Consider the following 27,015-nt stretch of genomic DNA (forward strand, 5'->3'; position numbering starts at 1 on the left):
TTGTTAATATTAGGATAAGTATGGCTGAAATTATATTATGTACGATATGAAATTATATTATGTATAATAGAGACAAAGCTAGGTTTGCTGCCGTCACTCTAAGCGACTGCCGACTGTACGGACGGCTTCATACCTAGCTTTTTCGCTGACCCTACCTAAATAACTTTTGAATGACCTTTTAGGGCGCTTTTAGTGTCACGCGGATTTGCTCACGCACGCGGGATTGGACCGCATGCGTAAAATTTCACGCTGCGGATCATACGCAGCATGAGTTTCAGTTTTCTACGGGCTGCGTAACGGTATAGACGTGTTCAAAAATGATCAATGTCAGAAGAATATGTGTCGCTTACATACTTTACAAACGACGAAACAAGAAGACAAGAGTACATGTTGATCCCTTTCTTGAAAATAGGCTTCTTGCTGGGGCGTTTGTTACACGCTTTGGAAAACTACAAAATAATGAACGTAAATTTAAAAATTACTTTCGAATGTCCATTCGTTCTTTTGATGAACTGTTGTGTAAAATTGAGAATAAGCTACAAAAAAGCAGTTTACGAAGGATTACAATACAACCGATTGAGAGGCTCGCTATTACATTAAGGTAAGTTTTAAATTTTAAATATTTAATTTCCTGCTATGATTTAGTGGAAAGGGATTTGAACAGGTAGGATAAACGTTTTTTGACTTCAAATTACTGTCATGTGTAAATTTACATGTGCAAAAAAAAAATTTTGTCATGTACTCTGAAATTTCATTGTTCATAATTTCATTCAATTTCATGTTGAAATTTCATTAAATAAGATTATTTCACTCATAAAATGTCGCCATTAAAGTGGAATCATTCCTACCTTTCATCACACGCTACTTATTATAATATAGATAAAAGTTATAGGTTTGCACATGACAGTAATTTAAAGTCAAAAAAAGTCCTTAATTGGTTTGGGATTGGTACGTTCAACCTACATACACAATCCTTTTTTTTATCTGATAAAGTACACATGGCCACAGATCAAGTTACCCAAAACCAGCATAAATGGAACTCGCGCCTTGCGTATTATCATACTTAGGTAACCCGTCGGAGTCCCGCTTATACTGGATTTGAGTAACTTGATCTGTGCCGTGTGTACAACCGCACTCATATGACTAAACAAACAATTAGAGAGAAACTGGAGAAAAAAAGTTAATCGTACTCATTTTAATAAAAAGAGTTTTATTCATAAATTAAAAAATCAAATTTTACATCATTCATTTCTTTGTAAATTTGTATCCTGAGCGTTGACATTACTTTCGCCTGTAGATGATGTTGTTGCTGGGGTATAAATTACGTCATAAGACGTGATATTAAACAGGCCGCTTTCAGTCGAAATAAGAGTTTCATTGTCATTCACTGCAGCAGAACTAATAGCATTGTCGTTAAGACTCGAAGTATCCTGGATTATACTATTGGTTTGGTAATCTTGATTTATCGGTGACAAACTGTCAAGCTCAGTAAAAGCACTAGAACTTGTTGTAGGTATGGGACTGTAGTATGCAGGTTGTGTTTGACTTTCCATTTCCATAACTATATTTAACACTTTTGTTCTGAACATTAGTTTTTGATATCTAGTGAATCTTTTTAATGAAGGCTGCAGAGACTGAAAGAAAGCCAAATCCTCACTTTCTAGCTCCAGTTGATTAGACTTTAAGCATTCTAATAACTGTGCCTCAAATTCAGATGGTGCTTGCTTTTTAGATTTTACTTGTTTTTGTTTTGATGTTGGGTGAGAACTTTCTTGACGTGAAGTATCTGGTTGCGTGCACTCATTAGGTGTTTCTAAATTACTTTGTTCAGACATTTCTTCACAGAGTGACTCTTCTCCAGCAGTTTCCGTTGTACTGTCTAAGAAAGTCAAAATGTCATAGTAAGAATATTTCTTCTTCTTCTTCTTACTCCCAGAGCCGGATGGCTGATTTTTTTCAGATATCTTGTCTTTCTGGTAAGTGTCCCTTGCTGTTCGCCAGCGTTGTTGTATTTTCTTGTCTGAAATGACAAAATATAATAAGTAAGTGGCAAAAGTACACACAGTTTCAGATCAAGTTACCCAAAACCAGTACCAATAAACGGAACTTGCTAGGGCCTCGCCGGGCGCCGAGTCGTCTACGATAATAAACAACGCATGAGTCCTGTTTATACTGGTTTTGGGAAGCTTGATCTGTGGCCGTGTGTACAAATCTGATATTAGTTGGAAATTTAACTGCATTCGATTAAAGGCCCTCCTTAATTCACACATGTTGTCAACTTTACACTGTCTCATGAAGCATTAGATAAATCAAGCAATATATATATACCTATACAGAGTGGAAAAATAAGGCCGCAGTTGAAGGAAAAGTACCCTTAGGCGCAACGCAAACGGCGGGCCGGCGCAGGCCGGTCAATTTCGCCGCGAACGATAGCGCAAAGTGAATCTTATACTAGACGCAGACGGCGCGGCCGGGGCGGCGCGGCGCAGACATCGACGAAATAATTCATTTTTTACAAAAATAATTAGAACTTCATTTAAGGATTTTTGGAAAAACACCGGATTGAATCGGGCAATTTGTTTATTTGTTACAGTAAAATTTGCCATCATCAAAATTAAGGTGAAAACTTCCGGAAGTCACTAGCGCTGTAAGTTTTTAATTTGTTTTAACAAAAATTTGCTTTATTTGCATCTGTCAACCTTCATGAAGGAGGACATCTTGTAATGTAAATATTGCCTGAAATAAACGATATTTCATTATATTATATTATATATATTTATTAGATTCCTTTCATTTGCCGGAAATTTTACCATAGGGGTTAATTTATACAGAGAAGATTTCTTATAAAATATTTACAGCATAGTTATGTGTCTCAAATCTGCTAAAAGTGGCCACTTTTAGCAGATATGAGATACATAACTATACTTCGAACTTTTCATATGAAATCATAACTGCAAAAATACCCCCCTATGATAAAATTTTCGGCAAATCATAGAAATCTAACGTAGCTATAGTACTGTAGTTAAAACGAATTAAAAACTTCTAGCGCTAGCTACTTCCGTGCCCTTTCACCTTAAGGGTATTTATTTTTCTTCTGAAGTAAAATTCGAGCGGTGCATGCTGTCTTATGTCTGATGTCAGCATTATTAATATATTATGTTATCATATTATTAATATATTGTTTTTGTTTTCAGATATTTGGCAACTGGTAATACATTCACTGATCTACACTATTCCTATGTGATTGGAATTGCAACAATTAGCGAAATAGTAAGACAAGTTTGTTACATAATATGGATTGAACTAAAGTCTGAATGTATTCCACAGCTTAATGGGATCAAATGGAAAGAAATCGCAGAGGGATTTCTCACATATACAAATTTTCCTAATTGCTTGGGTGCAATTGATGGACAACATATAAGAGTGATTCGGCCGCCGCACAGTGGATCACTATATTTTAATTATAAGAAATATTATTCTGTAGTGCTCCTCGCAATGTGTGATGCTGATTATAATTTTACATATATTAATGTCGGTACCAGTGGAAGCAACGCCGATTCAACCATCTTTAGAAGGAGTCAATTGTATACGAAACTGGAAAGTAACACGTTGGGTATCCCTGACCCGCAAGAGTTGCCTATTATTTGCCCCGAAGTAGCTTATCCATCTAGTGTAAGAGCAAAGTTGCCGTTCGTGATAGTGGGAGACGAGGCATTTGGTTTATCATCACATGTGATGCGGCCTTATGCTCGTGATAATTTACCTTACAAAAAGAAAATATTTAATTACCGTCTGTCCAGAGCTAGAAGGTACATAGAATGCACTTTTGGAATTATGTCAAATAAATTTAGAATATTTCACAGATCCATGAATGTCAAGTTAGATCTAGCACAATTAATAGTCAAGACGGCATGTGTACTTCACAATTTCATAAGGAAACGGGATGGCTACAAGGTCAGCCATACATTTGTCACAAATGGTTTTACGGGACCACTACCCAGGCAGCAGACTGAAAGTAGTAATACGTTGGCAAGTAATATCAGAGATATATTTGCAGATTACTTTATCAATGAAGGAAAAGTCTCCTGGCAACACCGATATATAATTAATTAACTAAACTCAAAAGGTTTTAGAAGGTTTTTGATGTTATTTGTGAATTAAATAATTATGCTTATATTAATAAAGTAATGATGCTTGTATAAATAAAATAATGAACCAAACACATACCCGCCTCTTTTCTTTCCTCTTCGCTCAAATTTTCGTAGTTAGGTGCCAATTCCTTCAAAATATCTCTCCATGCAGCCTCCCTCGCGTCCCTGTTTTTGTATAATTCATTGCGTTTATCCCACAAAACGGGCCGCAGATGAACTTCAATGATTACTCGTTCTGTATCGATTTTCATTTCGGTAGTACAATACGGCGCGTGCGCCCCGCTCGACTCTAAAATGGGCACTGAAGTTGTAGGCAGCGCTTACGCATGCGGATACCCCGCACCGGGGTGACGCCCCGCACAGCGCCCCGCGTCCCGCGTGCGTTTATCACGCTTTACAATAGATACCTATATGAAATTGTTCTTTGCGGATGCTACGCATGCGGTCCAATCCCGCGTGCGTGAGCAAATCCGCGTGACACTAAAAGCGCCCTTAAAGAAAAGCTTGTTTTGCTTGGGACGGGAAAAAAACTTTTGGCCATAATTCGCTTCTATGATTCCACATTATATTATGCACACATTATACGTCTACTGCAGCTGGATAAAGTAGTTTTCTAATGGGGAAAGAATGTTAAAATCGGTTCAGTAGTTTCAGAACTTATAGATCACAAACAAACAAACCAATAAATAAACAAATCTTTCCTCTTTATAATATTAGTATATATCTAGATTGGTACGAAACTGATAATATTAGTCCATGTGTCCGAGTACCTTTAAAATAACGTAGTATCCTTATTCCTTGCATCTATAAGTCTTTAGTAGGTTTTTCTAAATATTGTGATAGAAATGGTGTTGCTTATGATATATCAGGTCGGCAAGTTGTAGATATGAACATAAGTCCTCCGATCAATTGCCTAAAAGGTATGTCTTGTCTAATTTCATCATCTTTATTTACTTGATAACCTTTTGTCATAGGTGTTTCTACAGCACTGCAATTTTCCATTCCAAATATTTTTTATCTATCTGTCTAGTTTTTATTTATAACTTGTTACGATTCCATTTGTACTTACTAGGGAAACTAGGACACACGACGTGGCGCCAGTAGGGCGAATAATATAACTACTTACTACGAAACAACTGCATACCTACCTTCTAACCACAGAACTCTAAAAAGGTGATAGAAATGGTATCTGCTGTCTTTTATACCGGGACACCAATTTTGAGCAACTCTTCTTCTTTTTCTTCTGTCGTTTAGCTCTTGTCAGAGTGGCCGTGGTTGCTTTGTACCTGAGTATTGTGCTTAGTGGCACACTTGACTATACCACTCCACTCCTTCTAATAGCTTCGTCATGAGCTCGTGTAAGGGAACATTCCCCGCAGCCTCTCACTTGCTCGGGGATCAGTCCATCTCATAGGCTTAAAACACGAAGTATCTACGGGATATAAGTACCTGTAGTACTTCGAATAATATTATATTATAGTATAAACTTAAAGGATATAAGCATTATTCAAGCTGAATAAATTAATCTGTAACGCTGCCCTCCTTTCACAATAAGTAATGTGCACTATACAATCACATCTTCGCAGTGACAATGTTGTTACGCCTTTTACATTTCCTATTCTGAATTTTACGCTAGGTACCTACCAAAGTAACAAGGGAGCGTAAAACATTTGATGATCTCAAGGGACTTAATAATAAAATTACGACATAAAAACTGTTAACGTGTACCTATTTCAGTACATACATACATGTTTATAGCTAGTAGATTAATTAAAAAATACCTACCTAGTACCATCGCTAAGTAAATGGTCTCTTCAGGGAAAATATTAATTTTTTTTTGATGATGATTGATGAATGATTATGATTTTAGCAGTCTATGTATGGATGTATACATGTAATGTGTGTATGTGTGACTGTGTATGTTTGTATCCAGATTCTGTGTGTTCCACCGTAGCGCCTAAACTACTGGGCCGATTTTGATGAATGAGGTGTCAATCGATTCGTCGTGAAGGTCTGGGTGACATAGGCTACATTTTATACCGAAAAAATTGACCTAACGGATGTTACATGAAAAAAAGTAGGGGTCTCCAAAAATTTTTTTTGCTATTGTATCGAGTGGGGTGTCAAATGAAAGAGGAGAAAATTCTGAGTTTATAAATATAAATGTACACAACATTAAAATATACCTACCAAACGACAGAAAAATAATTTTACTATAATATTTCAACGTTTATTTAGACGATCGCTGAAAAGTATTATGTCGATACTGAATAGGTACTTACCTAAATACCTAATCAGTGCTACATTTTTTTTAAATAAGCGAATTAGATGTAATACTTCATAAAAAAGGATATCTCGAAACTTTGCGCTTTAAACTTAATTATATCTTGGCCTTTCAAGATGGTCAAAGTTACTCGTAGGTACATTTGCATTTAGATGGAAAACCAATATGCTACAGCTCAATAGGTGCTGCTATTACTTACAGAATATGGACTATGGTAATTGAGACGTCATTCACTGCTCTGCACATAGGAGGTAGGTACCTACATAACGTGTTTCCAACGTCCTTAACCTAAATTTTATTTCAGCAGAATTGATATATAAGTAAATAATTATTAAAGTAGTTAATAGATTCTGTCATTTAGATAAAAACTGCTGATAGCAATTATTAGCTTTAATATAAATAAGGCAAAAAGGTTGCGTGCGAACTATAATTCCACCTAGACGTTACCCACGTATTATTCATTAAATAAATTATATTAATAATATAATTGTCTATGGAGACATAAATTTCATACTTCTAGAATCTAGAAATAATAGGAGCTACAATATCAGTAATTATTATAGGTGTGTTTCTGTATTTAAATATTCAAAAGTAAGTGTTTGGGAGCAGTAAAAACAGTCCAAACTCATAGCAATCCGACAATCCAATAAGATAGCAAGACGTATATAGTAGGTACTGTGATTACTTGTAATGGAAAAGTATCGGGCGTACATACCTACCTAATTTTATTTTTATCTAATGAAATCGACAGTTTTCATTAGATAAAAATAAAATTAGGGCAAAAATGAGATCGCAAAATTCCTGCTAACCAGTGAAAGATAAACCCACCCCGGGTGCACACGGGTACACCCGGTTACACGGGTGCTTGAAAATAAAATATAGCCTATAACACTCAGGAAGAATGTTGCTTGCTATAATTGGTGAAATAATTAAAATCGGTTCAGTAGGTCTAGAGAGAGGAAAATGATTTGACTTTGACTTTATATTGCAAAACATCTACTTATCTCGGAATCTAAATGAAGAATTCTACGTGTATTGTTATAGCCATTGATTTTAAAAGAGCCACCCCTATTCTAGGGTTATAACTTATGGTGCCTACATAACATGTTTCACCAAAGACTGTAGTCTTTGCACATTCATACATTTTCATGACAGTGCTAGAGAAATAGCATCATGAAAATGTTCTAAACTTTTATGTAAACCGCATTGGAATCTACTACGAATTTACTTTTTCCGTATTATGTCAATATAGCTTTAGGAAAAGCGAATAGGAATAAATAAAAACATAAGTTCTTGTATCACAATTTAATGGACAAAACTTACAATATAGCACATAATAATTATAATGTTAAAATTAAAAATAGTTAAGTAACGTTCAACATGCAGTTGTATTCTATGAATGAACATTTTTTGTCGATGGCAGTCAAACTTCAGAAAGTAACTTATCTTGAAAAGATCTAATAAAAACAAATCAGAATCAAAGAAGTATTATTAGTGCTGTAAAATTTAAATAAATGGGTTCAAACTGAAAACATGTGAAACCATATAAAACGTAGATACGTTTATAGATTTAATTTCAATGCATTCATAATAAAGATACATTGGAATGATTAATAGCTTGAATTTAAAGATATGTATGCAAAACCGTACATTAATATAACTCTCATAGTGACTAGAATTGCTACGAAAATGAATGTATGAATATAATGACTCTTATTATAATAAAATATTTTTCCATCTAATCTTTGGATATGATTTCTACGAGAATTTTAGATTCATTTATTTTAAAGCATGCTATTTATTTATTTTAAGCTACGATAAAAAGGAACTACTTATTGAAAATTTATATTAATAGCTATACAGATATTTTTGGTACTTTTAAGCACCGTCACTAATTAGCTAATACAAAAGTATATAAATATGAGTAAATATTTTGTAATTTAGCATCATTGCTCCCATATTTCGTTTATAATGTGAATTATTATTGTAAAATATATAAATACTTAAATTGGGTATTGAATGTCGCCGATGAACTACGGAAGGTTATCTAAATTATTTTAAACATTGTACACAAGTTTTCATAGATTGTGATGACCTGAACAATTCTTTATGATACTTAAAAGTAAAATGCTACAAGAAACTGAGTAATAATATTTACTTCGTGTAACAGAGACAATTAAGGTGTAAGAGACGGGTCTGCCCGCGAAATTCAAATTCAATTTGGTTTTTCGCAATTTGTAAACTAATACGACAAAGTAGGCTTATGGCACTTTAATTGCGCCAATCAAAAACCAAATTAAATTTGCCCCTTAACGCCGGCTGTTCTTTGACGGCATATATTCCCAACTACATTCATTTTTATTGAAAAAAGATACACAAATTAATTCTTAATTACTTATTTAAAATTATATTACTTACCCGTTTACTCAATATTTTATAGCTTGGCACGAATGTAATAAATAATTAACCAGTTATTAAAAAAAATATGGCATCATCATCAAAACAATTAGCTCAATTATTATGAAAGCAAATATTCATGAAATATAATGATTTTATTATTAATTTATTTAATGTAAAAGGTGGATTAATGTAAAAACATGAAATCTTATTAAAATATTCGCAATATTTACTCTAAATAGTCCCCAAATCGTATAGTATTACAATATTACAATAATTACAATATTTTAATTTAAAATTCATACGGTCCTCATACATAATATCTTTTACTATGAGTAAATAGATTAGGCTCGATTCAAAATGCTTTAGAAAATACGAACATTAGTTATAGATAGCAATTTCACATACAAACGTAGACACCACGTCATTTTATGCACTATTTTCTGGACCTTTTAGTACTGTGTGCTTAGTATTAGATTTTACATTTCACCAACGTTGATAGTATTCCAGCATCGGAAGATTTCAGTGTTGAACTAAAGTGAACCTTAACTTCCTTGTATTAAAGCTCAAGTTTATCCATAGATCTACAGTCAGCGCTCAAAGCGGAACCATTGCAAAATTAAAATCTTGTAAAAATCAAAATTTTTATGCTGGGTAGATTTAGGTCCATTTTTCCTTGATGCTATTATTTGACTTTCGAATTCTATCAAAATTACTGAGATGTAAAATCTCAAACTACAAACCTACTATTATAATGAAATTAAAATACATTTAGTAAATAAATTACCTAGCTATTATCCATAAATAGGATTATATTCAAAGGACAAATGTAGGTATCAGTATTCATATTCGAGCCGTTTTTGTAATATAATTGTTATATAACACAAAGTTTTTTTATTAAAATTGTTTTAGTAAAATTTCTATTATGACTGAGAGTCAGTTTTAAATATAATAAAAGCTTTTATAATTAGTAGATAGATATAATGTTATTATTATAGAAACTTGTTTTAATATAATAGGTAAGTGAGGTACCTGCAAAGCTATACTTTAGAAATTTTTAATAGGTACCCAGTCTCATTAATCTCTGCGTAAACTTAACTACATATTTTAAAATTAAAACAAAGCTTTCATTACTCAAGTACAATAGACTAGATAGCTCTCGTAATTTGTTAGCATTAATTGCGTACGTTTCATTGACTTTAATTATGTGACTTTTAAAAGTAGGGACAGAATTGCCTCTTTCAGTTTCCGTTGAAATTCCAATTTTTCCCTAATCCCGATTGGCAGTGTTCATATGTCACTTTCTAGGAGGCCTGGTCGTTTAGATCTGCTATAATCTATTAATTCTATTTCCTCTACGTCTCTCGAGGAGCTCGCAAGATCGCCCGTCAAATGTGCTCTACCGTTTTTGTTGTACTTCCGGTGACTGTTTTCCTCTAGGTTCAATACTTCAACGTCAACGCCGGTTTCATCCCTATTGATTGCCGACCTGCTTCCAGATTTCTTGTATTTCGGGCGCACGTTGTTGGGAACTTCGTCAATTTTGAGGAATTCGATTTCGACTTCAGTTTCGTCTTTATCGACCGCTGTCCTGCTAGGATAGCGGTCTAGCTCCTGTCAGGAAGCTTTGATATCGGCCAATATGTGGTCCTCTTCGTGCAGACTCTTTTCTGCAAGTCTGAAGCTTTCTAAGAACTCATTCAGATCCACTAAACCGTCCTTGTTGATATCCATCAATCTACAAATATCAACTAGCTGCTCTTGCGTCATTGGATTCGGCATATATTTACCCAGTAGCTGGCAAGCTTCAGAAAACTCCTCTAACGTTATGTAGCCTGTAAAATTTATATGATTGAAATTATCCCATAGTTAATCTTTTAAAAATAAATTAATAAATAAAACTGAATGCTGTAGGTAGGTAAGTCGAATCATTTAGAAACACAACACCAAAAATGCCAAAATTAAAACTGTGGCGTTTTGCAATAATGAAAGATGATAAGTTGTATCAAATACCAAACGAGCATAACGCCAAAAACGCAAAATGCCATTTAAATGTTTAGAAATACCTATTAGGTAAACCCAAAATGTACAACATTGTTGTTATTAAATAAAAGTTTTTTCAGTTTTTAATTTTCGGACACTTTAAATTTAATAGACCTTTATTATAATTAAATTAAGTTTAGTTTTGTTTCTTATTATTTTATTTTTTATTATCATAAGCATTTTTGCGTAGGTTTAGTACTCAGCATTCTGCGGCAACCTACCGTTTTATGTTTTATGTGTGGTTTGAACATATGAAATGCAGTTTTACCTGAATTGTCCTTATCGAGAATTTTAAATATCGCCTCCAAACTTCTTTTGTTTTTGTACAGCGTCTCCACCACAGTTTGAGCATCAGACTTCCGTCCGACGCGCTGCAAACCAAGAGTATATAAGAAAACTTTAAATTATAACAATCAATCAATATGTACTTATATTTATTTAATTATTTATTTATTTATTTATTTTTTGGATCAACAAACGGTAGCACGCAGTACTTGGAAAAAAAACAGTAATAATATAAATATAGTAAGTAATACTATACGTGCTACCCACGACGTCAACCACATATTATTAATTATACTTTACTACACACACAAACACAAAAATTGTTTCTATAGCCGTTAAAGACTTTGAAACCGTCCCACCCGGTTTTATTAGAAAGGCAATAATGCGAAGATAGTTTTAAACCACTAAAACAATGCATTAGACACATTCTTTTTGGTATTAGCGTAGTAACACACGCCAGGAACCGCTATTTTTACCATAATAAATGATTGAACATTGAAAAAAATGCTATCTTATCTATCAAATTTTGAGATGCATACCTACCCGAGGTATGTATCTCAAAATTTTCGAAATTAGGTATATATATTTTAGAAATTGAATATCACTTGCTTTAAGATGAACGAAAACACCGTGAGGAAACCTGCATGCCTGAAATTTCTCTATAAGGTTGACCAGCATGGTAACCTATGGCCTAAACCCCGCTCATTTTGAGTGGAGACCTGTACTCAGTAGTTGGCCGGGGAAGGGTTGAGATAACGATTTTGATGATCTACCGAAAATACAAAATACTCTATGCTTAAAGTATTGGCTATGTTTAAAGTATTGGGTCTGTAATCTATATGACAACCTTATTTCTTTCTTACTTAGAACATTCATTTTATACAACTGACTCGGACAAAAAATAATGAAAATCTAATTTATCTAATCACGCCGAAACTGTGTCTCAAAACGTTATCCTGATCTCGATGAGATTGAAGCTGACAAATTGAGTATTAAATTTGTCCAAAGTTGCCGCAAGTGTTTTAGCTCCGTCGGCAAAATTAGACGTCTTGTCTGCCAATTTATCAAGAAAACGAGAGCGTCGGCCATAGCCTGTAATATTATAGCACGTATTGTGAATCTTGGCAAATACATACCTACTTCATTAAGTTGAAGCACTTTCAGAGAAATACTCGTAACGTTAAGTGCGATTGGTAAAACTGAGACTGAAATCCATATTCCATTGAGCTTTGACTTAGCACAGACTTTAGTTAGTTTTAATACGAAACATATCAGAGAAAAATGTCTATAATGTAAGTATATGAATCAAATAAATAATATGTCTTTGGTAGGGTGAGCAAAGTGAAAATGTGATGGTGCTGGCCTTGTATACACAAGGGTGTGTGTAAACACAGGTTTATTCCCTCACTCTATTATTAGTCCGATGAATTAATAGTAATCTGACACGATCAGAGAGATGCGCAGGACCGACGGCTTTACGTATAAGTAGGTACTCTCTAAACCTAAAGCACGGAGATGAAACACCGCTAACTTCCTAACTCCGGGCTAGTAAGTAAGTAAGTCCTGCAGGAAGAATTTCTTGCAATAAAAAATTCCGAATATCGTGTTCTATACAGCTATCAAAGTTAGTTATGACACTGGCCAAGTTTAAGCTAAAGCGAGTTGCAGTCCGCATTTTGTTTTGTTTTTTACCCACTACTAATAAATTCAATACAGGTAGATAGTAAATAGAGGTCCTTTTTTTAAATAAAATTAGCGAGCAAATGAGCAGGCGGGTCACCTGATGTTAAGTGATCACCGCCGCCCATGAACATTTCCTTAGTTCAAAATAAACCTTACGTTAGCAGGTAGATCGAAAGTGTCCATATACCGGACGAGGCGCGTGTCGGGGTCCGTGCGGACCAGCTTGTCCTTGAGCATCCTCCACGGCAGCCCGAGATGTGTCGTCTCCTCCATTGCGTAGCACCAATCGCTGATTGAGATAAAGCCTGAGAACAAGTATGACTATTTACTCAATATTATACTTAGTACTTACTCATCACGTTTAATTTTACCCCTTTTTAGGACCCCTTATAGGATCATTGTCTGCCTGTCTGTTGTGTCTTTCAGGACCAATCAAGGGATTAAAATAGGTATATAGTGGATTCCCGTTGACCTAGTTACTCATCACATTTTATTTTACCCCTCTTTAGAATGCCTAATAGGATCGTTTTCGGCCTGTCTGTCGTGTCTGTCAAGACCAGTCAAGGGAATTAAAACCATGTACTTCCCGGTGACCTTAAATCATATATAGCACAAATAAAGGGAAAAATTCGAAACCGTGAATTTAAAGTCAGTGACTCAACCAAATCAAAAAAGATGGTACGGCACTTTTCGTGTGTAAGGCCGACTCGCACTTGACCGGTTTTTAAAATTAAAATTTAAAACTTATTAAGAAGATATATATGAAGATAATTTTACACGGTGGGTACTTTTGTAATCACAATAAAAATAATTTTTACCTATATTTTGGTATGAACGGATGAAAAAAAATTACGTATTTAATAAATAAATCATGCTCAATACTTCAAAGCTGGTACACAATTTGCGAACAATCTTGCTAACTAGTTAGCAGCAAATTAGTGCTAATTTGATTGTACACAATCTTCTATACTCAGATACTTTAAAAAGACTTTTCCTTACTACTATTTTTAGATCAGTCAATTTCGTTTAGTTCAAGAAATTAAGTACCCAGAGATACTAGGGTTTATTTTATCTCAAGTAAATTGTGAATAGGTTTCATGTCTCTATTATGAGAAATTTGGTGAAGTGTAATAAATCGATATTTGTTCAGGATTGTCTTGAGGCATATCAATGTAAATGTAAAGCTATTAATTCAAGTCGTGTAGGTAGTTGAATACCTTTGAATTTACATAATATCTTAATGCGAAATTTGAGGTTGTAGGTATCTCACTCCACCCACACGTCGATGTTTCTCATACATATTAACACGCGGAAAATTTGCACGCCAGATAAGGAGCAAGGGTTACAATTTACTTTAAGTAAAACGTTTTGTAACCAAGTTAGTGTAGGTAAATTGATTCTGAAAAAGTTCTGATTGACCATTGCGTGAAAAACACATATGTTAAACAACAATTAATTATATTATTATAATATCGTCGTGGCTATTATACAATTGGCAGATTACTTCATGACAAGGTTGGATGGAAAAAGTCGGCTTTGCAGTTATAATATCACTTGACAGGAGGAAAATTTGTAGGCTAGCTAAAGAGCAAGCGTACAATTTACTTTACTATTTTTTTAAGGGTTCCTTACCTCTGAAGGAAAAACGGAACCTTTATAGAATCAATTGGCTGTCCGTCTGTCTGTCTGTCCGTCCGTCCGTCCGTCCGTCGTGTCTTTCAAGAAAACCTATAGGGTACTTCCCGTTGACCTAGAATCATGAAATTTGGCACAAGGTACCTAGTGCAATAGTTACATTGCTTATGTGTTGTATGTATATGTAACATATTATTATATGTTTACATTAGCATAGGCCCGCGACTTCGTTCGCGTGGATTTAGGTTTTCAAAATCCCGAGGTAACTCTTTGATTTTCCGGGATAAAAAGTACCCTATTTTACTCTCCAGGTGTTTAACTATAACTATGCTAAAATCACGTCGATCTGTTGCTCCGTTGCGACGTGATTGAAGGACGAACCAACAAAGCAACAAACAAACACACTTTCTCATTTTTGCTTTTTAAAAAGAGAAACTGGTGAGTATCTTTGCGGCTTTCAATTCTAGAATCTGCTTTCAGAACCGGTGGTAGAGTCTGGACATAATATCATAAGTGGCATAAGTTGTTCTATTATTTTTTCGTTTCAATACATTTCATATCACTGATCGTAAAAATTGCCGTATTTAAAACCTATAGAATTTCGAAATATCGCAGCGTCATTCGATTTGCGAGTAAATTAAAACAAAAAATAAGTAGGTACTTGTTTCATCAGAATTGCTGATTCAGGGTATTTAAGATTGTACATTTAATTAATTCCTGTCTAAGATTGTACCTACCTAGTTACTCTGATTTAACAACCCCGCCTTCTACAGATAAAAGATATTAATGGTTTTGGCTCTTGAACTTGGTAAGTTATTTTCGCAATTCATAACGCTTAATTTTAAATTTACAATTCTACGTCTCAGCTTAAGCTGTGCTTAACTTTTGTTTCAAGTGCAATTAAAAATGTTAAAATCTAATTTCTGCAATATTCTTTCATTCTAAGAAATTTTTCTTTCATTCTATAAGATAGTATGCCACTCGGTGCCCTTTAAACGTCTTCGATTCTTATTTAAATTGCTCCTTTTAGACGTAATTAGCAAGCGACCTAGTCCTTGTTAATTAGCCGTTTTAATATTGATGATAAAGTATTTACCAAGAAACGATAGAGTATAGAGTAGTTGATACCATGACATATCTATTTAGGTACATATTTTTGTATTATTGAAGAACATAATATCATTATTCAAAGATGAGTGGGTAAGATTGTCATTGCATTGTTAACACAGACTACAGATTCCTCTATTTTCCCAGACACAATGTGTTCAGATAGTACAGATATGTTATAAGTATATTTTACAGGTCATCCCCCAAATAACAGTCTTATGGTATAACTGACTACTGTGTTGTGATTCGCAAACTAAAAAGTAAAAACACCTCACTTACTTACTTATTACTGCCATACCTACTCGTTACGTAACTTTCGTGATATGATTAGTACCTATTATAAAAAAAGATTCTGACGAATTGAGAACCTCCTGCTTTTTGAAGTCGGTTGAATAGCAACTCTTGTTAGCAATAAAGTTCAATTCAGCTTGCACAGCGCTGCAGGCTAAAATTTCATAAATGCGCCTCTCTTTCTGTCGCTAAATTCTTATCTGCCGTCGAACGGACACGCCACTGCACCGTAGGTATATCTCTCAGGTTACGAAACCCAGTAAACCTAGCCTGGTATTACTCCACTTTCTATAGTACTATCAGGATACCACACAGTAGTTTGTCTTTACCTTCATCATCATCATCATCATCATCATCATCATCATCAGCCTGTGGACGTCCACTGTTGGACATAGGCCTTCCCTATAGAGCGCCACCACACCCGGTCCTCAGCCTTCCTCATCCAGCCACTTCCCGCCAGCCGCTTTATATCGTCGGTCCATCGTTATTAGCACCTTCATATTTAAGTAAATATTCAAGTTATACATACCGCTCTGATCCACATCCATACTTCGGAAAGTGGCCTCCAGAGTTCTACGCGCTGACATTATCTGGCTGTGCAGCTCCCTCATCGCAGAAGACTCGACCAGTCCCACTCTCTGGCGGAACGTGAGCCGACGCGTGCGGGACACGGCTGCAGTGTATTGAACGAACTGACGGTCCAAGGAGTTCCCGCATAGTTTCAGGTACGCTCCTTTATTAGAACCCAGTTCGTAATAGTTTGACGCCGAAAATATTGTGATCACCTGTAAAAATATTTATGTCAAAGATCTTTCGTCTAAAACAATTTAACAGGCACAAACATTAATTAGTTTTTAAAGAGTACATTATAAATCTGTATCATGATTTCAGTTAATAAATCCAAACATGACTAACTGTAACAACAGGCCATTAGGGAGTTCCATAGTCTACATACCATCTATCTATCATCAGGCTCTCATCATTGTATTTTTTGCAAAGTACTCATCCGAACCACACGTTTGCAAAATTTTACTTTAATCAGATATTTGAAAGTAATCGGAAAATGAGAAATCCAGTTTCCTCTTTCGACGGAATAACAATATACAAACAAGTCAACCTAATAAAAAGCTGTTAAAAATAGGTGGAATCGTTTATTTTCAGGCTACACCTACCTACCAATTAGTTTTATAACCTTACATGTTGCAATAAAAGTTTCTTACATTCCCATTATGTAGTATTTCGTATCCTCCAGGTTTACACTCGTGGCTCCTGACAATGAAGCTCAGTTTATTCTTGCTGAGGAAGGTGGTGGTGACGTCGGGGCCGAAGTAGGTTCCAGCGCCGCGCAAGGCGTTGGCGACGCAACCGCCAACAGTTTGAGGATCGGACCAGAGAATATCGAACACCTATAAAACAAATTGACCTTAAATTATGTATTTATTGACCGAAATACTATAAATCTTTGTGGTGATCTGGTGATCAGTCTACTTGATTTTTTAATGGTGGATCCACAGTCCACACATGCCGCCGGGTTCCACCCGGCAGGTTTGCCCAATAGGTACGATTTCGTATTTTATTGATGATAAAAAATACCTTATAGCTAAGATTTGAAAATCTTTTCAAATTCAAACTTTAGAAAATATGAGTTGAATGAATTGAAATAAGTTGAGTTACAATCAAATAAAAAAAATTAAAGTTATGAAAACCTTAAGAAAGTTAACAAACTTAAAAAATATTTTGAAATGGTTCTCGTCAAGAGGGAAGTTAACATAATTTCGCAATGAGAAAAAGTCCTTTAGAAAAAGAAAACTGAAATCTTATGAATTCTGAAAAGTAAGTTCACAGCAAAGTTAAAAAAAGTAGAGTGGAAATCTAAAGAGCAACCCACTTACGTACATTCATACTAATGAACTACGCTGAAACTTTTTACACTATGAAAACAAGACGCTAATTTTAGTGAAGTCAAAATTTTATAAATTCAAGCATACTTGTTCAATAGAGTCATTTGCTGTACTTTATTATCAACTAAGATAAAAATTAAATAAAGTAGAATATCTTAATCAAATAAGCTCTTTTGATGTTCAAAATTTCAAAATGACCATAATAATATTTTTTACTATAATAATCAGGTGATGGAGAATACTATTTTCGAAATAAGTATGAATAGATATAAATGTATTCCAAACGTTTCCGCATCAGTTTTCCCCTATTAGTTGGTACCTTCAAGTCAAGAGTGAATATACATCTTCTAGGCAAGCGTGCTTCATCTTAGGCTGCATCATCACTTGCCACCAGGTCTGATTGCGGCCAAGCACTAGTCTATAAATTTATTTAAAAAAAAATACTGTACAGTGTACATTTCCAAAAATGGTATCATATAACTAATTACAAAGATTGTACCTAAAAAGTAATTAATTTACTTTTTTAGCATCTGTTGCTGGCAATTTCAATAGGGCTGAAATTATCAGGCTATTCATTCGTCCATTTATACACGGGGTATAAAGAATCCATAGAAAATACGGCTACTACTTCCGATACCAAAATTACCTTGGATACCATACAGCAATAGTAGCAAAATTACTTTTGGTCGAAACTGAAACTACCTTGGTCGTAAGTATCAAAAAATCCGCTTCTGTATGTTCTGTGTGTTTGTGCAATTACATTCTTTGAAACGGCTCTAAGAATTTTCGTCCACGCGGATATAGGTTTTTGAAAATCCCATGGAAACTCTTTAATTTTCCGGGATCACCATTAGTGTTAGTTCAGGGTATAAGGTACAAGGTATTTGCATTTTACAACAAAATCAGTTCGTTCATTGTGGCGTGGAGTAACAAACATCAAAATATCCAAACTTTCACATTTATAATTTTAAAAGCTAAAGCCCGCGACTTTATCCCCGTGAATTAACGTTTTTGAAATCCCGTGAGAACACTTTGATTTTCCGGGTTAAAAAGTAGCCAATGCTACTCTCCAAGTCTTTAATTATATGCACACAAAAAATCACGCCGATCCATTGCTCCGTTGCGGTGCGATTGAAGGACAAACAATAAACTAACAAACAACTTTCGCATTTATAATTATATATGGGTAGTGATTAGGATTAGGATATTATCAGTTAGGTACTGGGTTCTAGAAAGCATCTTTTTTTCAGCAAAAAAGGTTTTTGGCGCTAAATAATGTTTGGTCAGCGATGTAACGTCACGCATTCGCTAAATTCGGGGATCGGGCAAAATTGGAGAGAGGACGTGCGGGCGTTGAAGAAGAAAATAATGGCGATAGCCTTCGAAATACAATGCTCTAAATCAGGGACCAACTTCATTAGACCCAAGATCTATCGTTTACTGACAAAACCATAATATGCGCTGTATCAATTACATACTTCTAGATATTTTAAATGATACTAATAGCCGCGATCGACCGGTTAGGCATTCCTGTTCTGTATAAAATTACGCCTTTTAGCTACATGTGGGTCATCTAATCATAGGTACTATATGAAAGTCCAAAAGTAATGTTAATTAAGTAGTTGACACCGCAACCATGCGTTTCATAAAGTTTCATCGCTCAATAAGCCTTCGTGGCTGACCTTTATGATGTTTATCATATCATAAAGGTCTAGTATAGTAGTTCAACTAAAATTAAAGGGTCATGCACACTGTCCGTGCATTTGAGCTGTTACAAAGTTTATTTTGATCATACGTCATCATCAACATCATGATCAACCCATTCCCGGCTCACTACTGGGCACGGGTCTCCTCTCAGAATGCGAAGGCTTTGGCCATAGTCTACCACGCTGGCCAAATCCGGACTAGCACCTTTGAGAACATTACAGTAGATAATCTCACGCATGGAGGTTTTATCACGATATTTCCTTCACAAAAAAGTGATATTAAATTGCTTAAAACGCACATAACTCCGAAAAGTTAGGGGTACGTACCCGGGAGGACTAGGACGTCTTAACCACTGGGCTATCACCGCTATTTTAAAATTCGTTTATTATACTTAAGTAGTTTATTTTTCTGGTTGAATTTTCGTTTGTCATATCCGCCATATCGGATTTATTGTAACTTTACAATACCTCATTTATCAAAATCGAATTAGTAGTTTGGTAATTAGGTCTAAATATGTCCCGTGTTTTATTTACGCCGATTTTTGTCAAACCCACTATTTTAGGTATCGACATTCGGCGATAAGGGGTGAAATGTGTATAAACCCGTCACTATGCAAAGCAGGTATACGTGACAAAACGCCCTTATCACATTACCTACATCGCGTGATCTAGAGCATATAAGTAGTACAACCTTGAATGACACAGCTTTTATAGCGTGAAACTACATTCATTATGCGTTGCAGCACTCTTCACTTAACTACAGCTCGGAGCTGAATTAATTAAGCTAGTTATCAAACTTTCTATTATATACAGTATGCATTTAAATTTAGCTAATACTGCTTATGAATTTAATTTGAAGTTATAAGTGCCTTTGGTTATTAATTGGATATATTATAGCAAAGATAAATAGCTATTAAAATAAAACTATACGGTAGAAGCTAAATCCTCCCGTTAACAAACTCTTAAGAACGGTACCTACCTACGCTACTAATGAAGTATATAGATAACTTCATAAAGAACAATACCCGGACTAATTAACTGACAGATAACGCACAACCTGAACTGGTGGATCTGCAGTTTTGAATGACATTTTCCTTGAGGACCTACCCCAGGGGTGCATTAAGGATTAAGGAAGGATTTTGAGAAAAATATGTTACATCTTAGGTAATTATTATTATTAGGTATCATTCGCCGAGTACATTTTGTTCTCTTTTAAAAAGCTTTGTGTACATATACGGCAAGTTATCTCAAAAGCTCGAATGTAAATTGAAAATAATAAGTATCTTAAAATCTATTAAAAGAAATGTTTTACAACGTAGAATTATATTAAGAACATAAATAAATAAATAAGTCCAAAATAAGGCATATTGATTACATTGCAGCTAGAGCAAACTTCAAGTTTTTTCTACAAAGACAATTATTAGATTTCTTTCCCAAGACATAAGTAGAATCAGTTAGGTAAAGAGTCAGTTAGGTAATCGTTAATTCATAATTTTACTAATGTACAGAAGAAAAATAATTAAAATTGTTATCGAGTCATATTAAATAAGAAATAGGAACCGGAGAGGAAATAAGAATAGGAAGACATAAATATTACATAGACGTATTTTTCCTCAGGTCATGTTACTTTCAGAACACGGTCGATCATATTATGTTCCTCCTCGGCGCGGCGCGGCGCCTAAAAGGCACTAAGTGTCTTACAGCCAACGACAAATTACGAAACTTCTCTCAGCGGACGAAGTTTACAAGCTGTTATAGAACAATTTATCGAGTTACCTCTCCACCATTAACAGGTTACAGGTAAGTGTAGGTATTCATACCCAACGTTTATTCTTATTAGTGGTCCTATCAGAACGTTTGGACCACAGTTGGACCAACTAAATAGATACCCCATGAGCAATCGCTTCTTTTCAGCAGTTTTTCAGGGGCCGCTTGGGCGTCCCAAAGGAAGAGTTTGAGGCTTCTTTATATTGCCCGAGCCACTCACAACAAAAGAGCCTGTAAGGGCCAGACCTTCGTTATTTTATAAAAGCTGACAGTTCTGTGCGCATTGTCCCCAACACAGGTGGAAACGATCAGCGACTATGGAGTGTAGGTCGTCGTGAGTTTGGCAGATACTTAACAGGTGACAAAGATGTATAAAATCTTTCGTCAAAGTATAAGGTGTAACTTTTTTATTCGGAATAGTATTAGAAACCACGTCATGAATTGCCAGACGCCCTCCACAACACCTACATGAATTTTGACAGCAGCGCCAGTAATACGCAGTGATTTGAATAACTTTACGAACATTTGTAAGGAAATACGTTTCACTCATGAACATTTTTCATAATAAACTTTCTCTAGAGTTGACATTTGTGTAAAGTTCATAAACGGTTTCAGTACACTTTATCCAGTCACACTCCGGGGTCCGGAGCAATTTTATTATAGCGAGGTTAGCGTTAGACGAGATTGTTTCAGCCCCGGGATATAATCTAACGATGTAGGAGCAAAGACTTAATAATCGCGGTAGATTGTGATGGCTTTTAGAAAGAGCTTAATATCTAATTAAAATGTTATACGTAACACCTATGTATAATTTGAAATGACTCAAAGCAGAACGTTAAAATCTATGTAGTCATGATAGGTACCAATACCCATAATATTATTACTACAAATGTGAAAGTGTGTTTGCTTGTTGGTTTATTCTTCAATCACGTAAGAATGGAGCAACAAATCGAGTGTTTATTTTGTGCATGGGTGTTATAGGGCTACTTTTAATCCCGGAAAATTAAAGTGTCCCCACGTGGTTTGTATAAGGGCCGACTCACACCGGAACGCCAGCAGCAGCAGCGCGGCGAGCACTTTCAGTGTAAAAGAATTTTAAACTTTATCTACACAAGTATCTACATAGTTAAAAGACCAGTATCCCTTGAAGGTCGCGCGGCCCCGCGACCTTTTCGAGATTTTCAAGCGATACTGGTCTTTTAACTATGTAGATAAAGTTTAAAATTCTTTCACACTGAACGCGCCGCTGCCGGCCGCTGCCGTTACGGTGTGAGTCGGCCCTAAGCCTAAATCATCACGGACGAAATAGTGGGGATCAGTCAGTAATAAATTAAGCTAAAACTTTTCACTAAAATAGCAAAACTAGTCAATTCACAATTTCTATAGAGTATGTTCCAAACAAATAATTTAATTTGCCGTAGTGCGAATCCTGCGCTATAAATCTACACACGGTAGTAAATGTCGTCTTAAATGGATCCAGTTAAGGTCTAATTTTCCTCAACACGATTCAAGGCGAGAAATTGATGAAGGCGACAGCAGAATTACCTCCAAGTAGGTGTAATTTACCCACGAGTAATCCCCCAGCACGAAGCGACCGACCTAAGAAATAAAGTCTGTATATGAGACAAGGTAATGAGTTTGAAACTTTCCCCAAGGATTACCTATAATTTGTACGATTTTTAGGATTCCGTACTTCAAAAGGAAAACGGGACCCTTATAGGATCACTTTGTTGTCTATCTGTCTGTCTGTCCGTCTGTTCGTCCGCCCGTCCGTCCGTCCGTCCGTCGTGTCTGTCAAGAAACCTATACGGTACTTCCCGTTGATCTAGAATCATGAAATGTGGCAGGTAGGTAGGTCTTATAGCACAAGTACAGGAATAAACCAGAAAACCGCGAATTTGTGGTTACATCATTTAAAAAAATAAAATGTGTTTCAATTTTCAAAGTAAGATAATTATACTAAGTGGGGTATCATATGAAAGGGCTTTACGTATACATTCTAAAACAGATTTTTATTATTTTTATGTATGATAGTTTTTGATTTATCGTGCAAAATGTTGGAAAAAATACCCGAGTATGGAACCCTCAGTGCGCGAGTCTGACTCGCATTTGGCCGGTTTTTTTTTATTTGTATTCGAAGTCCCGGTTTTAAAGACTAGTTTAGATGAATTAACGACAGCGTTTTCTAAAGTAATAACGTTGTTCTATCTATTTCATCTCCTAGGGATTTTTGACTGCCTTCAAAAACCGGAGGCGCATTGAAGAATTCGAATCTAAAAACAAATATTTTAATAATTAAAACACAATATTAAAACTTAACTATGACATTAATTTTAATTTTAATTAAAATGAAGTTCTCAAAGTAGGTCAACACGAAAAATATCTTCCTAACCACTGCAACCAGACAATGTATGTGCCCAGAACGCTGCGTCCTTAACCTTCTATCATAAGTTAATGTTTATCCCACTGAAAAGCCAAACTTTAATAGACTATGTTGGCCCAGGTACCTAACTATATAAAGCCCTCCACTCCAGTCGCCTGTAGAGTACAGACTGCGTGAGATGGAATCCCACGAATAGGAATTCAACCCCAAAAGGCAATTCGATTTCTGTTTTTTTTTTAATCTCCAAAGTCAGTTTCTTTACAAGACAAGACACGTACACAGACTAGATACAAGACGTATTTTAATATAGATTGAGATAATTGGTGTGATAAAACTAACTAGTTGGTGTCTTCATCAATTTGTTGCCTCGTATCGCGATAAGGTAAATTAGGGCGTGATAAAATCTAGGCAAGCCAACGTCGTACGGTTAACACAGACCATTAGATGTGTTGATTAAATCGTACAGCGTGAACTAGTTACGGCGACAACTTAGTAGAACCAAGTTGTGTTAGCCAATTAATATGTAGTATACTGAGGCATTAGGAAACTGTTTTTGTATATTATAAAGTTACGACTACGTACCAAATACCTATTAGGTAAGCTTGCAGTTTTCCAGCTGCAAGACGTATTCTCATTCCATAATATGTATTTGAATACTGTACTTACTGGGTGTATAGAAGAAAACTTGGCGCTATTATTGTACTACCTAAACACAATCCATTACCAATAACCATTTGCCTTTTAGAAAGAAGGAAAGAATTGATACCGCGGCACCTATCTACGCAACGTTTGTTGACCTCTAGCGTCCAGATTTTTTATTATTTGTTTCGCGTTCGTTTAGGTAGGCTTATCAGTAATCATCAATACTATCACCTGTCTATGTTTTTGTATAACGATTTTGTTCCTGTATTTAACAATTTTTATTTAACAAGTATTCTTAATATTTAACTATTTTGACCATCGATGTATATGGATTAGCCTTTCCCATACAATTCCGTCCGCAAAAATACGCTTGAATCTTACGTCATCGTCATTGACAAAGTCAAGAGACTTTTGCAATTTCTCTTGACTTTTTGAGCGCGTTTTTTATCATCGAAGGGCCCATCCATATACATCGATGATTTTGACTAATTTTGATTTTTTTTTCCAACTAAGATTATAGCGTATATAGGTTGTAGGACGTAAACGTACATAATTAGATTATTGTAGTTCCAACTCATGGTAGGTAAAGACACGACACTAGACAAACGGTTGGGATATGAATTTATAATCTTACGGATTTCAGTCCGCTCCCTGGCCCATAAACTTTAGAGAACTAGAAAGTTTTTATTCCGACGAATTGAGAATCTCCTTCTTTTTTGAAGTCGGTTAAAAACGATATTACTGTATTTATTTATGAGTATGCACAACATTTTAAAGTGTTAAAAGTAGAGCAAACCTCGTAGTGCCTTCAATCAAGTAATAGGATTCCAGCACTCTAGCGGTGGTGAGAGTGGAACACTCTAAAAGGCACGTGATAGGCTTCCAAATAAGTACCTACCAATTCAGCCAGATATTATAGCAGCAAAGTTTTTTATTTTATTTATGTTTTATCATCATCAATTCATCACTATACGTTCAAAGTAAGTAAGTAAATTCACGGTAGGTAAGTGTTCAAAAGCGGTAATTTATAATATTAGGTAGGTCTAGTCATATTATATTAAGTATTATGTTTTTTCGTGTAAAATAAATCATTACTCGTTCTCATAACAGAAATGGGACCAGTAATAATGAAATATAGATAGGTAGGTACCTAAATATTTAATAACATTTTAATTTAGAATACATCTAGCTGGGATGAAATAATTTGCATCTAAATAATTCGTAACTAGTTCCCATTAACTTTCGCAAGTATAATGAAACACAAGTGTAAATTAAAAATTTATAACACCCCCGACATAAGTGAAGGTTACAGTAACTAGAAAAGAGCTGATAACTTTCAAACGGCTGAACCGATTTTCTTAGATTATAGCTAAGAACACTCTCGATCAAGCCACCTTTCAAACAAAAAATCTAAATTGAAATCGGTTCATTAGTTTAGGAGCTACGACGCCACAGACAGATACACAGATACGCTGATACACAGATAGAAAGATACACACGTCAAACTTATAAGACCGCTCTTTTTGGGTCGGGGGTTAAAAAAGAATCATAACAAAAACACATCGCAACTTTAAATTAAACAGACGTACAGCTTTTTACTGCATTCAACTGATGGTAATTCCGTAACCTAGATTTAAATATATGCATAGAGTACTGCAATGTCCTCTGTCTGAAAGAGGAGCTTTTTTATTACTGACAATAAAATTACGTTATAAACCAGCGTTGTTGGCGCTATGCTCACAAATTCTATTACACTTTGTAATATCTCCAGGGATTATAGAAACTTTGAAAGGCGGCAAATACTGTAAATACATTATGTAATACTTCATGTACCTATATCTTTGCATAGAGATTCAAGTTGTTATATAATATCCTCTTCGTCTGTTTATCTACAAAACTGGGTTAACAGAGCTCTCTCCGTCACTTACTCCATACAATCGTAGTTCCCATTTCATTTGAATATTAAGCAACCAAAGTCCATGAAATTTTGCAGACATAGTCTAGAAACTAATATCTGTGTCTGTGGTGTTTTAGATTTTTCTAAAAATATGTAGTTTTAAAATTACAGGGGCTCAAAGATTTGTATTTTTCTTTAAAAAAAGGCCCAACTTTGTGCTCGTTTTTCTAGACAACGAAGCAATTTAATGAAATTTGGAAAAACCACAGACCTAGAAAATTTAATGAATATTATGTAGTAAAAAAATTATCGTTATATATTTTATATTGTTATAATTATGTGGGAACTACGAAAACCAGAAATTACACCCAGAAATCTTGAAAATTTCGTGCTGTCTCGATTTGTGCAAGCGGGGTGGTGAAGTGCGGGGGACGACACGTGAAACTGACAGAAACTGAAAGTCTAAACACACGGGCCACATTTAGACTGCACCCAACTCCAAATTTGTCGATAGGTCTAACTAAATACACTGGTACATTTCAACTTGCGTTAGACGTATGCGTTACCTACTCAGACGTTGCCTGTAGATAAAAATATGTCTCATGTTTGCTGGCAATAGCGCATGCATCAAACCCTGCAAGTTGCAACTCTCTTGCAACCTATTCCTCACGCAATACGCACAGCTTTAATATTATAATTTTTGACAATGTATACTATAATATGTAATGCCATATCACAGGTCACTCTCTGATTTATTGCTAACAATTTACTTCCAAATGCAAAGAAATCTAAGTGTGTTGAATTTACACTGCCCAATACCAGGACCTTAAATGACATAAATTC

The 27,015-nt window shown here is 35.2% G+C and overlaps 2 protein-coding genes and 1 long non-coding RNA gene across 3 annotated transcripts in view; 1 reads left to right on the plus strand and 2 right to left on the minus strand.

Moving 5' to 3' along the window:
* Positions 1–548: 548 nt before the first annotated feature.
* LOC123866017 lies at positions 549–4,641 on the minus strand. Its single transcript, XM_045907313.1, has 2 exons — positions 4,228–4,641; positions 549–2,020 (listed from the first exon to the last, which is right to left on the minus strand). Exons 1-2 carry the CDS (start codon positions 4,400–4,402, stop codon positions 1,242–1,244), a joined length of 954 nt encoding a protein of 317 aa, XP_045763269.1. The 5' UTR covers positions 4,403–4,641; the 3' UTR covers positions 549–1,241.
* LOC123866018 lies at positions 2,015–3,278 on the plus strand. Its single transcript, XR_006796105.1, has 2 exons — positions 2,015–2,647; positions 3,195–3,278. It is a non-coding gene; the product is annotated as an uncharacterized LOC123866018 (long non-coding RNA).
* A 3,084-nt stretch (positions 4,642–7,725) lies between the features above and the next one.
* Positions 7,726–27,015, minus strand: part of LOC123866318 (serine/threonine-protein phosphatase rdgC) — a 105,298-nt gene continuing 86,008 nt past the window's right edge. Inside the window, exons 11-15 of the mRNA XM_045907793.1 lie at positions 17,097–17,282; positions 16,406–16,661; positions 13,000–13,148; positions 11,144–11,246; positions 7,726–10,667 (exon numbers count right to left, since the gene is read on the minus strand). Of these exons, the coding sequence (XP_045763749.1) occupies positions 10,450–10,667; positions 11,144–11,246; positions 13,000–13,148; positions 16,406–16,661; positions 17,097–17,282 (912 nt within the window). The 3' untranslated portion in view covers positions 7,726–10,449. The remainder of the gene's footprint in view (positions 10,668–11,143; positions 11,247–12,999; positions 13,149–16,405; positions 16,662–17,096; positions 17,283–27,015) is intronic.

Source organism: Maniola jurtina, chromosome 6, assembly GCF_905333055.1.
Source record: "Maniola jurtina chromosome 6, ilManJurt1.1, whole genome shotgun sequence".
In the NCBI taxonomy this organism is placed as follows: Eukaryota; Metazoa; Arthropoda; class Insecta; order Lepidoptera; family Nymphalidae; genus Maniola; species Maniola jurtina.